Source organism: Meriones unguiculatus, chromosome 6, assembly GCF_030254825.1.
Source record: "Meriones unguiculatus strain TT.TT164.6M chromosome 6, Bangor_MerUng_6.1, whole genome shotgun sequence".
NCBI lineage: Eukaryota > Metazoa > Chordata > Mammalia > Rodentia > Muridae > Meriones > Meriones unguiculatus.
Window position 1 is genome coordinate 9,250,338 of NC_083354.1, and position 15,061 is coordinate 9,265,398.

The 15,061-nt window shown below is 39.2% G+C and overlaps 1 protein-coding gene and 1 long non-coding RNA gene across 3 annotated transcripts in view; one reads left to right on the forward strand and one right to left on the reverse strand.

Annotated features, from left to right (window-relative positions):
• On the reverse strand, window positions 1-11,181 carry LOC132654587 (uncharacterized). Its single transcript, XR_009592216.1, has 3 exons — window positions 10,451-11,181; window positions 6,693-6,930; window positions 1-5,214 (listed from the first exon to the last, which is right to left on the reverse strand). It is a non-coding gene; the product is annotated as an uncharacterized LOC132654587 (long non-coding RNA).
• LOC110562708 (cytochrome c oxidase subunit 7A2, mitochondrial) overlaps window positions 11,182-15,061 on the forward strand; it is a 19,812-nt gene continuing 15,932 nt past the window's right edge. The window contains exons 1-3 of one of the 2 annotated variants that reach the window (XM_021659536.2): window positions 11,250-11,406; window positions 12,725-12,814; window positions 14,863-14,947. In XM_021659536.2, coding sequence (XP_021515211.1) covers window positions 11,389-11,406; window positions 12,725-12,814; window positions 14,863-14,947 — 193 coding nt within the window. In that variant the 5' untranslated portion in view covers window positions 11,250-11,388. Of the gene's footprint in view, window positions 11,407-12,724; window positions 12,815-14,862; window positions 14,948-15,061 lie in introns of both variants that reach the window. The other variant, XM_060384708.1, reaches the window with a different exon arrangement.

Here is a 15,061-nt window from a genome sequence, read left to right on the forward strand (position 1 = left end):
TTATTTTAATATTCCTTTATCAAATAAGTGCTGTAATTTGTTTGCTATGAAACTTATTCTTGAGTGAATGTAAATTATTTTTTCACATGCATGAAAATGTATGTATTAATCAGAGTTGACTTCATTGCATTGAAATTATTTGTTTTTACACTGAAGTAACTCAGATTTATGTAGTAGAATGCTTGTGTAATCAGACTTTTTAATGATTTCCTTTGGTTTTATTTTAAATCAAATGGTCTGGGTAATGTATTAGTTTAGATTACTATGTGCTTAAAAGAATAAAAAAAAGTCAATGGTTCATAGTAGAAATGTGCCACATAATTTTTATGACATGAAATTCTGTTAAAGAGCTTGTAATTCATGGATACTTTTACCTTAGAAAAATATTACTTTCTTGGGTTACTTGATTTATGGCTATATGAAAATTTCTCAGATGAAAGTTCTTCTTTCTCTAAACTATTCTTGTTTCAGTGTTCAGAATGCTGTTGTTCTGTAAAGTGTCCCTCGTGCATATGATGTTTGGTTTATTTGGGGAATTCCTCATAAGTCGCAGGATGTTTCTTCCAGTCTTCCCAGAGTAAATGCTGTTGAAACAGGACTACTAGCCTACATCTCTTTCTCTAACTGGGGACCATGGGGTCTGCTGAAGGAAAACTGAGAAGGTTTAACGTTTTCACACCTTGGAGAAGATGGAATCAATTGAAGCTTGATCTGTTTTATGAGTGCATTGATTGTCTGTCTTGTGTTCTCGGTTCCTGGCATTTGAAATCAATTCCTATTGTGTATGTGAAGAATATAGGACATTTATATTTCAGAAAATTTGATGTCATTAAGGCGACTAAGTAGAAGGCATAGAGAAATATATTAATTTGCAAATATTTTGGCATGAGAAATTTTCCAACTGTAAAAATTATTCAATAAGCAAAAGCTAAGATGTTTCATTGAAATCATAAGGCAGTTTAAAATAAACTGGAGAAAATAACTGTTCTAATAGAGAATAATCCAATTAATAGTCAAGGGAATGTTATTTATTGGATAGTGACAAAGTTTATTTGTAACCTTACTTATATTAAAAGTTAACATTCTGTTAGGATGTTTTGTATTAATAAAAGTGAACAAAATTAATTGTGCTGTTTAATGTGTTACTAAAATAACAATGCTTCTTTTTTCTTGATAATGTTTAGTATTCAGTTTTAACCCAGGCTTAAGTTTTAACCCAGTTTTAAGTCCAGGCTTTAACTTGACCACGTGTGCATTTGGTAAAATGCCATCAACTATTAAATTAAAATATTTATATTATTCACTGACAACATGATCACGAGACTTATTTTTTACTGAGGAGTATCTGTTCTTACCAGGAAGTGGTGAGACTTATAGCTCTAGGGGGACTGACAAAGGCTGGTATTCTATCCAGGGGAATAGATGGTGATAGTGGGAAGCCAAGCAGGCAGTAAGCGAAAACCCTAATGTAAAGGAGGGAGAGGTAGGGCTTGGAAACACTGTTCAGCCTGTCTTTATGCAAACATTGCCTGAGGGTTATTACATGCTCTTTAAGTTGCAAAGTTTTGTCCTTTATAAACATAGTAGTTTTAAGTGTGAAGGAGGTAAATAAAAGTGCTGCTGTTACAAAGTTTTGATGTATAAATGCCTATTGTAGATTGAATGATTTAATAAAGTATTTTAAAGCCCACTTTAGCCTGTGCACCCATCAGTCAGTAAATGTGAAAAGCACATTTTTCCTAATGTCATTTGAAATTTTAAAATAAATTTGTCTAAAACCAAATGAAATGACGGTGACCTTATTTGCACACATATTATATATAAACACACACACACATATATGGTATGTACAGTTTTCAAAATCAAATAATTATTCTCAATACATTATGATGAAAAAGTGTAATCCACCATACAAGTTTCTTTTCATCTCCAGAGACTTACACATAAACATACGAAATAAACATTTTTTAATTAAAAAGAAATGACATATAAATCTTATTTTTACCTCCATATTTTACTAATAGTTTGACCTTACATAGCATTTCAGGTTGAAAGCGATTTTCTTTCCACTCCTGCTTTTGGTGAATGTGTCTTAGATGCTGTCCCTCTAATTTTGCTGTGTAGTTGCCTTCTGTGTATTCACTGTGGTGGTGCAGTAATTTCTCCTCTACAGAATTCAATTTGATCTTTCAGTACCATCTTCCTTAGAAAAATTCATTTCTAAGACTACTTTTGTTTCTGTTGTTTTTAAACAGCCTGCTTTTTGGTGAACAATCTCTGTGTTAGTGCTTTGTGTGTGTGTGTGTGCATGTGCACACACCTGTACATGCACATAACACTCGTGCATTTTGTTCCTGTTCTTTTTAGTCTCTGGCTTTCCCAGTATTTCCGCCTGACTTGTATGATGTCCCCAAGTCTTGTCAGGGGTGATGTAGATGTCCTATATTTGCTTGCACATCCTATTGACATTTGTTCTCCATATTGTTCAGTTGTGAGTTTCTGTTAATCACCATCCACTGTGTGGATACACTTTTCTGGCAATCTGTGGATATTCTGTGTCCCTTTAGCAGAACAGTAGTAGTAGGTCACAGCTAGGGCTTGTGAGCTCCTCAGCCATGGCTTTGACCGTATACAATTTGGTATAGAAGAATAATGTCTTATAGAACTGACCATTTTGATTTCTACATTTTTCAACTCACCATTTTCAGGCTTATCCCAGAGTCTATCTTTTGCTGTAACTTTTGCTCCATATCTATTCTTCCGAGGGCATGTGGATCAGTAGGCATGCCTCATAGTGATTCCATCCTACAGCTTCTTGAGATTATAGCTTCCTCTGTCGACTTTAATTACACTACATCTGGCTATTTTTACACATTTGTTGAAATTGCTTATCTCCCTGTCATCCATTTGGAGCTTAATCATTTTTAAAAATTTTATGGTAAACACTACTTTTTTCCTGCTTTTGTATACTTGGGGTGTGAGTTTTAACACCAAGATAGGATAACAAATAGGTCTACCATGCCCAATAAACTCTTGTGAAACATTTCTTCATTGTACCCTTTTTCCTGGAAACCAGTAATTAGTTTGTTTTCTGCAGTATTATAGTGTCATACCATATGCAATCTTTTGAAACTATTTTACTTATGATATTTTGAGATTGATCTAGGGTGACGTGTTAATTTTCTTAGCCCTTTTCTTTTTTCTTTAGTCTTGTTCTATTTCAGTAGGACGGAAGAGAGAGAACTTCTTGAGGTCAGTATACCATATTTGCTGTCTGTGGTAATGAAGAAAATGTACTCACTCTTAACATTTTTCAAGCCTAACATGCCACTTTATTTCAAGCCTCGGAAATGCAGAAATACAGTTATACACATATATGTTATATTTGAGCTTCCCCATCTCCGCACTTTGAGAATCAGTGCTCCATAATAATTCCTGGAGTGTTTCCTTTCCTTTTCATTCAAAGCTTGTAAAACAGTAGATTGCGTTTTCATTTTCAAATTAAATTCAGCCTGTCATGTCAAAATTGCACTTCATTCTGTTCATTGATGCCTGTCTGAAAGATTCAGTAGAAAGTGTAGAAGTGGATTCTTAGTCTTTTGATCACTTAACAAGTTTTATCTTTAGATATCTTTATCTCCTAGAACATTTACCTATTATTTATTTATTTGTTAGTTTTTTATTTATTACAATTTATTCACTTTGTATCCCATCTGTAGCCCCCTCCCTCCTTCCCTTCCAATTCTGCCCTTCTTCCCTCCCTCATCTCCCATGCCCCTTCCCCAGTCCACTTACAGTGGAGGACCTCCTCCCCTTCCATCTGACCCTAGCCTATCAGGGCTCATCAGGACTGTCTTTCATAGTCTTTCTCTGTGGCCTGGTCAGGTTGCTCCCCACTCGGGGAGCAGATCAAAGAGCCAGCCACTGAGCTCATATCAGAGACAGTCCCTGCTTCCCTTATTAGTGAGCTCATTTGGAGACTGAGCTGCCATGGGGCTACTTCTGTGGAGGTTATCTCCATGAATAGTCCTTAGTTGGAGTATCAGTCCCAGAAAAGACCCCTAGGCCCAGATTTTTCAGTTCTGTTGTTTTTCTTGTGGAGCTTCAGACCCTTTCAGGTCTTTCTGTCTCCCCCTTCTTTCATAAGATTCCCTGCACACTGCCCAAAGTTTGGCTATGAGTCTCAGCATCTGCTTTAATACCCTGCTGGGTAGAGTCTTTCAGAGGCCCTCTGTGGTAGCCTCCTGTCTTGTTCCTGTCTTGTCTATTCCATCTACCTTTCTGAATGAAGATTGAGCATCTTACCCAGGGTCCTCTTCCTTGATTAGCTTCTTCAGGTGTACAGATTTTAGTATGTTTATCCTATATTATGTCTAATATCCACTTATAAGTATTTACCATGTGTGTCTTTCTGCTTCTGGGACACCTCACTCAGGATGATCTTTTCTAGTTCCCACCATTTGCCTGCAAATTTCATGATTTCCTTGTTTTTAATTGCTCAGTAGCGTTCCGTTGTGTAAATGTACCACAGTTTCTGCATCCATTCCTCAACTAAGAGACATCTGGGTTGTTTCCAGCTTCTAGCTATTACAAATAAAGCTGCTACGAACATGGTTGAGCAGATGTCCTTGTATACTTGAGCATCTTTTCGATATATGCCTAGAGCGGTATAGCTGGATCTTGAGGTAGTACTATTCCTAATTGTCTGAGAAAGCACCAGATTGATTTCCAAAGTGGTTGTACAAGTTGACATTCCCACAAGCAATGAAGTAGGGTTCCTCTTTCTCCACATCTTCTCCAGCATGTGTTGTCACTTGAGTTTTTTGATCTTAGCCATTCTGATGAGTGTAAGGTGAAATCTCAGGGTCGTTTTGATTTGCATTTTCCTGTTGAGTAAGGATGTTGAGCATTTCTTTAAGTGTTTCTCTGCCATTTGATATTCCTCTATTGAGAATTGTCTGTTTAGCTCTGTACCCCATTTTTAAATTGTATTACTTGTTGCTGTTTAACTTCTTGAGTTCTTTTTATATTCTGGATATTAGCCCTCTGTCAGATATAGGGTTGGTGAAGATTCTTTTCCAGTCTGTAGGCTGTTGTTTTGTTCTGATGACTGTCCTTTGCTTTACAGAAACTTTTCAGTTTCATGAGGTCCCATTTATTGATTTTTTATTATTAGAGCCTGTGCTGTTGGTGTTTTGTTCAGGAAGTTTTCTCCTGTGCCAGTAAGGTCAAGGAGAAGCCTATAAGCATACAAGAGGCCTACAGAACACCTAATATATTAGACCAGAAAAGAAAATCCTCCCGCCACATAATAAAATAGTAAGTATACAGAACAAAGAGAAAATACTAAAAGCTGCAAGGGGAAAAGGCCAAGTAACATATAATGGCAAACCCATCAGAATCACACCTGACTGCTCAACAGAGACTATGAAAGCCAGAAGGGCCTGGATGGATATCATGCAGACCCTAAGAGAACACAGATGTCAGCCCAGGCTACTATAGCCAGCAAAACTCTCAGTCATTATAGATGGAGAAAAAGGTTTTCAGTGACAAAAACAAATTTTAACAATACCTACCCACAAATCCAGCGTTACAGAATATACTAGAAGGAAAAATACAACCCAGAAAAACTAACTGCAGTCAGGTAAACAGAGGAAATAAATTACCTATTCTTTATAAATCGGATTTCAGTATCTACTTGACAGTTTTGTTTTGAGAAATAAAGGAAGTGATAGATCAAAGCATGTAGAAAAGATTATGCCATATTAGCTGTGCTGCCCAATTTCATATCAACATGACAAAACGAGTCATTTTTGAAGGGAGTATCAACTGGGAAAACGCCCTATCAGGCTGGTTTGTGGGACATTTTCTTAATCACTGATTGATGTGGGGAAGGCCCATGTCGGTGATACCATTCCTGGGTTGGTGTTCTTGGAAGTATAAAGAAAACTGAGCAAGTCATGATGAGCAAGCCATTAAGCAGCACTCCATGACCTCTCCATCAACTCATGCCTCCAGGTTCCTGTCCTGTTTGAGTTCCTGTCCAGACATCCCCCAGTGATGGACTATAATGTGGAAATGTAGGCTGAAATCAACTTCTTTCTAGGCTACTTTTGGTCATGGAGTTTTATCACAGCAATAGAGAAAATTTGTATGGGAGTGGGGTTGTTCCTATGATAGACCTGACATGTTTGGGGGAGGATTGTGAGAGGACTTTGTACTAGAAAATCTGTTGAGTGCTTAGAGCTCATTGGAGTGTTGTATGTCAGCTTGGAAGTAGAGTGATGGAGACAATGGAGGGTTGGCCTGTGAAATTTCAGAAGTTGGAGAGTCTGTTAAAGCCATTTGTGGAGTCTGATTGACTGGAGCTTAAGAGTTGCCTGTGATTAACAAGTAACCAACACCACTAAAGAAAAACTATTGCTCTACTAGGACAGTTGATGCTGGTTATCTGGGGTTGAAAAATTAGTGGTTATGAAGATGAGACCAGTAGCTGGGCTTGGTGGCACATAACTTTTAATACCAGGACTTAGGAAGCGGAGGAGGATCTCTGTGAGTTCAAGGCCAGTCTGGTCTACATAGTGAGGTCGAGGATGACCTAGACCCTGGATGCAGGAAGAGTAGAAAGAGAAGAGAGGAAGGTGGGAGGTCAGTAGCATTTTTTTTGGGGGGGGGTGTTCAGCACACAATACCTGTGGGTCCAGAGCTGGCCAAGGCTGCATCTCATCCTAGCAGTTGAACCTGGTAATGTGCAAGAGTTTCCCAGGTGCTACTGGTCTTGAAGATATGAAGGGGGCATGGAGAGCAGCTGAGGCTTGACACTGGGAGATGCCACTGGTGAATGTGCAGCCTTAGTTGAAGTAGAAGTCACAGGACTGATAGGGTTATGGACAGGTTTAGGTGTGGCATCATGAAGCAAGATCAGAGTCCCTGAAAAGAGCACAGGTAAGGCTAGTGATAATCCATTTGGAGAGATGCAGTATGATGGGATGACCACCAAGGACACATGCAAGTGGAGCTGCTTGGGCTTGAGCCTTCTAGGAGACAAATCTGTGTGCTATATCTGACAGAACCACAGAGATGTCTGCCAAGCCCTTCAGAGCCCAGGAGATCACGAGTGACTCTCAGAATTCTAACATTGAAGTTTACACTGTTGGATTTTGGTTTGCTTTGATTTGATTGTGCCCTGGTAATTCCCTCTGGAATAAGAACATATTTTTAATTTTTACAGGAGTCCACAGTTTAGACTTTGACCTTTTAAGAGACTTTGGAGTTTTAGTTTTGAATATTTTTAAGTGTTTGAATTTCTAAAGACTGTGGGACGTTTTAAATGTTGGAATGTTTTGTCTTGTAATACTGATATTAATGAGATTTGGGGGATGAACAAGGAAAGAATGGTTATGGTCTAATGGTGATGTGTTTTTGTGTCAAGCTGACATGGAGTCAATTGTGCTCACTAGTTTGATGTAAATGTGACAGAAACTGAAGCCATTTGGGAAGAGAGAATATCAGTTGCTTCAATTAGATTGCCCTGTGGGCAAGACTGTGGGACATTTTCTAAATTAGTGATTGGTGTGAGATTAACTCACATCTTCTGAGTGGTGCCACTTCTGAGTTGGTGTTTCTGGGAGTATATAAGAAAAATGAGAAGGTGTTGAGGAACAAGCCAGTAAGCCACATTCCTTTGTGGTTTCTTTATGAGCTCTTGCCTCCAAGTTCTTTGGAGTCAAGTGCCTTGACTTTCTGGCTTGTCTTCAACAATGAACTGTGATGTGGAAGTGTGAGCAAACTAAACCCTTTTCTTTCCAAATTTCCTTTGGTTGTGATGATGGTATTTCATCATAGCAACAGAAACCCTAAGACACTAAGTATCCAATGAATTTTTCCCATTCTTGTTGGTCAAACCAAACGAATTTACTTTTATCTTGATACTTCTTGCGGGCATGTTCTTTTTATCCTTAGCATCTGGCTTGTGAATAGCTCCTGATTTTCTACGTATTGATCTTCCTTAGTTCCTTGTATATATTAGCTTTGTCCAGGACTTTTACACGTAATTCTGGAACAAAGCACTTACAGTACAGTGTCTTACTCTGTAGCCCTGGGTGGCCTTGAACTCAAACTATAGACCAAGGTGCCTTCAAACCCACAGAGCTCTACCTGCCCTGCCTGAGTGCCAGAATTCCGATGTGCACCACCATACTCCGCCTTTAGTAAGTTACCATGTCACTGCCATTTTTACATTGAATGTTTATGTGCATTCACTGCCATCTCTCCTGAGATTTAGGTACTTCAGTCTTTCACTTGAAAAGCAAGTGATTAATATTGAATTAGTCTACTAATTACACAAAACTAGTACTTGTTCAAGGTACTTGTTCTTATGTGCTTTTGTGTGTCCACGCGCAAAGATCCCCTCATCTATGACCTGCTTCTGCTGCTCAAGTTCAGCCTTTCTTCTTCCTTGTATTATTACAGAACCTTCTGACTCTGGACCTAGTAACTTGGGTCCTCTCCAGGTTTTACCCATAACTAATATTATCTTAAAACGGATTTTGTATTCTAAGCCTGCACTCCTTAAAGCTTTGAATGGCTTCCAGGTGATACTTAAATTAGTCAGGGCAACCAGCCTTGTGCTGTACACTGCTTCCTCCTTTTTTCTGTCTGTTCCCCTCCCTCTTGCCTGTGTGTGCTCTACCATCTACGGAGAGTTTTCTTCTGTTGATCTGTTGCTTTCAACAGTAATGCCTAATGAAGTATGTAGAAACCACAGCCACAAAGACTGCTGATTGAGGAAAACTAAGAAATGATCTATCAATTCAGCTGTAATACACAATAAAGGGAAACAGTAATCTAGAAGTAATGATACATTCTAGTTTCTCAGACATGTCCCTTCATTAAACTTGGACTCATAAAATGAATACACCTAGAAACTTCAAAATTTTTAACTTGCAGTTAAATTTCATGTCAGCATTACTCAAAAGAGCCATTCTGTAATATAAAACAAGAACAAAACATCAACAAACAAACCCCAAACTGCTGTTTTGGAAAGGAGCCCAAAGACCTGGTAATAAATTTCTAGCATATTTAGGAGGAACCCTAAGTTTGGTAGACCAAAGCAAATTTCAGCCACATTTTTCTGCCCAGATAATGATAGTTAAAAATGCAGGAACAAGGAGCGAGGGAGGAACCCTGGGGCTGATGAAAGCTGTGGAATGAGGCCAGCAAATGTCGAACAATTGTGTTTTAAATCCCATCTCTTTGGATGCTGGGAAACAACCATGATAGAGAGGATGGTGGAAACAGATTAAGGCTTTTGCAGAAACCCAGGCAAGAAATGTTGCCAGCAGTTGTGGTGTTGCAGAACATAATGGTCAGATTAGACTCAGATAGAATGGGGTTTTTAATTGTAGGGTTTGGGAGGAAAATGTTAAAGTTTGGGGAAAATTACAGAGACAGTGTAAGAATAATTAAAAAAAAAAAACTATATTAGATCCTAAACTAAACATCCTTTCGATGGCTAATGAAGATCCTAAACTGATATATTGTGAGTTTAGGGGAAATTTCAGTTCACATTAGAGAAAGGTAGGATACTTTCAAATTTTTGTGTTGAAAGGATGAAGGAGCCAAGCAAATACTAAAAGGACAAGTGTGGAATAGGACCACCGGGAGGTGGGTGCACGAAACTTCACTAAAAGCCCCATGTTTCACATTCATGTTGCCCTGTTTTCCTTGATGGTTTATTTCTCAATTAAAATGTACTCTGAGGGAACCAGTGACTGTTTTCTGTGGCTGATAATGCAGAAGCTGGCCTAAGAAGGGATTAAAAAAAAATAGACATGCAAGCTTAAATAAATCTTTTTATTCTGGAGAAAATGGAATAGTAAGCATTACTTTGTTTCTTCTGCATACTTTGCATTTTGAAATGGAACGTGTTTGTAGATGGAATGACCCAGGAAAGAGAAAATTGTACTGGCTTAAGTGACAGGGCTATATGGATCTGTATTGAGACTAGGTTCTTTTAATGTGAACTCTTAGATCTTTTTGGACAGTATTCCTAGGTCTGTCAAACAGTATCACTGTTGGTTAGTGAATCCACCTTTCATAGTGTTAGGGGAATGGTAAATATTTATTCTGGGCAATTTATAGCCTGAGGTGAAACAGAGAAAACAGCACAGACTTTAAGAATTCCAGTTACAGACAATAAAAGTAAAAAAACTTACCCTACCCCAGCTATTTGTATATATGGTATATATATGGTAATTATGCTTAAAGATTTGGTTACATTGAATACATCAGGGGTAGTAGAAAAGTCGGTCATGGTGGGTGTTTATAAACTTGGTAAGGAAGAAAATTTAAACCGTGCTAGGTAACGGGCAAATTAACAGAGTAGGTTAAGAAGAAAAAAATATACCCCGGGATTTGAAGGAATTAAACATTACCAGTTTTCACTCACCGTTGTTGAACGCATGGTATCATTAGCTTTTATCTGAAATGTCAACGAGACCGTTTTTAAGTTTGCAAAAGGGTGGAAAGACATTTGCTGTAGTACTGAGTACATTGTATTTACTTGTACGTACGTTGGGGTGAGCAGAGAGAATGGAGGAGGAAGTTAAGCAAGCCTAATGCAAAACACTGGCCGCCTATCTGTAAAATACGCAACAGACGACTCCAGACATGGAGTGTAGTGCCTTGCTGATCTGATGACGCTCCACGCAGTCGAAATTTGTGCTGAACCTCAGTTAAAATGTATTCCCCTCTTTCCAGCGTTTTCCCAGACATAACGAAGCCAGCAAGTTCCAGCACGTAGAGTTCAGTCCGAGAAGGTGCTAGATACCTGTGGATGCCAACGCCGCTCTTGGCAGTGTGTTCTCCGCACAAAGACTAACGCTCCCTCCCCACCTTCATCTGTGGAAAACAAACCCAAAAACTGGACTTCATTCGCGTGTTAGGAGGAGCTTTCGTCTACTTAAACTCGCACGTCGTAGCTCTGACACCCTTGGTTCTTTCAGCCTACAACAATGGCTCAAGGCCGTCTCCCATGACATGCTAAGTTCCGGATAGTCTGGTTGCCCACGGACTTCCCCAGAGCGTGTGAAGAGCGAACCGCTGCAGACGCCGCGCCTCTCCGGCTACGCACGGCGTTTGCTTTGTTTCAGCCCCAGTTCCAGGCCCGGCGGGACCACAAAGCGGGGGGCTAGAGAGGCCGCGGCGAGCGGCCGCTCCGGCTCCGCCTTCGTTCTCTATGGTCGGGAGCCCGAGCCCCGCCTTCTCCCGGAACGAGCGCTCTTTCTTGACGCACGCGCAGGCCCAGGAGTGAGTTCCGTTTCCTGCCTGGTGTGTTGGGTGTTTGACGTTCAGCAGTCGCGGTTGGTGGGCTGCAACTGAGCCAAGATGTTGCGGAATTTGCTTGTAAGTCGCTTTGGGGGTTTGGCTGCTGCCCAGGTGTCGGGGCGGAGGCTCAGGGACCCCGACAGAAAACCTGCTGGAAGGGGCAGAAGACGGGAGCCGGAGTCACCTTGGCCATGTCCTCTTTTTCCTGACCTTTCGGACCTGTTCCCCCCCGGCTATCACTGGGTAGTCGTAAACCCCGAATTTGGGTTTTAACAAGTGATTATTGATAAGATTATAGCTCTGATGTAGGTTCCGGGGGGGGGGATTTTTGACACCTGGAAACACTGGCGCGGAAAGGTGACTTCATTGTCATTTTGTATCTTCGTGAAAGGATATAAATTTACATAATTGTCATCTGAATCAGAAGTAAGCTAAAGAGCTAAGCTGTACAATTTTGGTTCAGATTTAATGGGTATTCATGGTTGAAGTGTAATGCTGATTCTGATTCTGATTGCGTTTAACACTTTGAACGATCTTTCCAAAATATTTAAAAAAGGTGTGGTTTGATTTTATTATTATTTAACAACGTTTTAAAAGCATATCACTACCATTTAGAAGGTGGAGTGCATATTTCTCTGACGCACTTATGTATTGCAAGTTTTTTTGTTTGGTTAGCAGGTTGGTTGGTATTTTTTAGACAGGGTTTCTCTGTGAAGCCTTGGGTGTCCTGGTCTCACTTTGTAAACTAGGCTGGCATCGCATTCACAGAGATCCGCCTGCCTCAGCCTCTCTGAGTGCTGGAATTACAGGCAAGACTTATACCCTATTAAAATTTTCTTAGATGGCTAGGAAGAACATATGCCCTCCACTGTAAAATAATTTTTCATCACAAATAATAGATTTATTTATTTATTTATTTATTTATTTATTTTTCAAAACAGTGCTTCTTTGTGTAGCCTAGGCTCTTCTGGAGCTAGCTCTGTAGTTTAGGCTGGCCTTTGCCTCCCTAGTGCTGGAATTAAAGTTGTGCATCCCCACTGCCCTGCCAGGAATAGATTTTTAACATAGGAAATACTAAATGAAAATGTTAGCGCTTATAAGGTTTATTTTATTTATTTACTTTTCTGTATAGCAATATGTTTTATTCAATGAGTATAAAATACTACTGATTGATTTCAGGCACAGGTTATATGGGTCATGGTTTCTGGAGACTTCAGAATGTACCATGAAGCACAGAGCAGAGAATGGATAACATCTGGAAAATCTGGATGCTACTAGTCCTGGACTTTATTACTGACAAGTTGGATATGGTTTAAATCTCAGTGTGAAGGATTGGAAATTGCCCTTGAAGGTTTCGTTAGGCTCTTGTTCACTATATGTGGGTTTTCTGTTTTAGGCTCTTCGTCAGATCGCCCGGAGGACCATCAGCACCACTTCACGAAGGCATTTTGAAAACAAAGTTCCAGAGAAACAAAAGCTGTTTCAGGTACTGAAGTGTTTTAAGTGAACATTACTGTAATAGAGCCTAGAAGGTGTAGTAAATCTAGAGGGGCTGCCTTTATAGGCTGTCTTGTGAGCATAAGTGACTTCCTGGAGTATTTACTGTGTCCAGGAGGTACTCAGGAAGGTGGGAAAAATGCATAGGTCAGTGAATTAGTGTGTGTTTGAGGACTTTATGATGAATTCCTATTTATGATGTATTCTTTGGGGAATAATTGCGTAAAAGTAGGAAAATAAACCATAAAATAGACCCAGAAACAAATAAATATATATATATATAGCAGAAATTCAGTAGATGTTACAGGATGTAGCATACCTGTGGGAAAGAATATAATAGGTAATCTTAGGTGGGTAAGGATTCCAAGGAAACTTCAAAAGGAGAAAATTCAAGACCAAGAAGTACATGATTTACACCATCAAGAGAAGAAAGAGATAAGCAATCCAAGTATGGCTGTATCACTGGTATTCGAAGAATTACAGATCTGTAAGAAATGCAAACTCAGTTCACCATCAGGACAAGAGATGAACATTCCCGTGGAGGGTGGCAGGCATTGCGGTCCTGACTGACTGTTAGTTAACCTTCTATTCCGTTTCCTCTGCCCTAACCACATTCTAGCCAGTGAATTTTTTTGTTTTATTGTGATGTATAATTTTTTTCTAAGTAAAATTTAAAGTAGGTTTGAGATACGCCTTTTTATGGATCTTCTCTGGAGATCTGGATGGAAGACCACTGCTGGCTCCCAGCTGTTGGTGCCCCAGAAGTCCTGCCATGTGGCGTTGCCTTCAGAGGTGTGAAGGCTGACAACAAGGTTCTTCCAGCTCCTATCTGGGCAGAGATTTATTAATATACCAGCTTGACCATATCAGTGTCACCAAGAAATGGTTGTAACGTTGTCCCTGTCTTTTCAGTTTTACAGATTTAAGGCTACCCTGACTTTAACTATTCTTAGAATTGAAAAACTGTAGCTTCTGGTCAGCTATGGGAACAGAGTCTTCTTAAAGCAAATAGATATGTGTGGCAACTCCATTCAATATAAGTAGAAAGACTTAAGATAGATGATGTTTGCCAGGTACAGGGGAAAGATAGCACCAGTCATAGGTTTTCTTACAATCCGTGTGTTAGGGACAGACGTTTAGCTGGTATTTGAAATATTGTAAGCAAATCTCCCTAGCACTTAAGCCCTCTCTCAGACACTTCTGTAGAGTACATGGAAAAGTATAAGGAAATTGAGAAGAGATTTTAAAGAATCCAACCTAGAAATTACTAGAGGTTTAGCTTAATGCAGTTAAGATATTTTTCACCCATAGAATATTATGTTGCCATTGAAAACAGATTTAAATGGACTAAAACTATTTTTCAAAAGTGCATATAACATTATTAGATAGCGTAATGCCATTTTCTTTATTAAGCACCTATAACTTAAAGAATTGGTCAGTAGAAGCATTAAAAACAGATATATATCACACTGTTAATGGGGTGTGTTCTAGAGGGGGACCCAGTGAATTAGACAGTTAACCTCTGTAAGTGATTTGATTATGAATGAGTTTTTGTTTAATTGTGATGTATAATTTTTTCCTAAGTAAAATTTCAAGTAGTAAAAGTATTATGTATGCTACATAAAAATAAAATTCTTAAGTGGATATAAAAAATGTTGGACTAGTGTTACAAATCAAAGCCCCTTGCTCCCTTTTATAAGGGGGAAAAAAGCTTCCCAGTGATTGACTGGCCATTATCTTATATTTACGTTGTTGAATTCAGGGATTATCTCTGCTGTGAAGTATGGATAGTTCTCAAAAAGACCTCATTGGGTCTCAAATTAGCTTGGGAAAGGATGCTGTCTTTTACAGATTTGTAATTTTAAAGTAGTAGTAGAGAAAGAATAAAAATTTCAAGCCTCTTAAATGATTTAAATTCTGGGAGTGTCAGGAGCTTGGTTTTATATGAATAATTAATAATAATTAATTCTGACTTTTACCTGGAAACAAGTTACACATATCAATTTCTTTCTTTCTTTTTTTTTTTTTTTTGACCAGGAGGATAATGGGATCCCAGTGCATCTGAAGGGCGGGCCTTCTGATGCCCTCCTCTACAGATTCACAATGTTTCTGACAGTCGGTGGTAAGGCATTGAGTGTTTACAGGACAAGAGCAGCAATGACAGCTTCCTTGCTTTTGCTGGGGCAGTGTTTATTGCAGTCCATGCATACTATGTCACTGCACCTCAGATAATCAG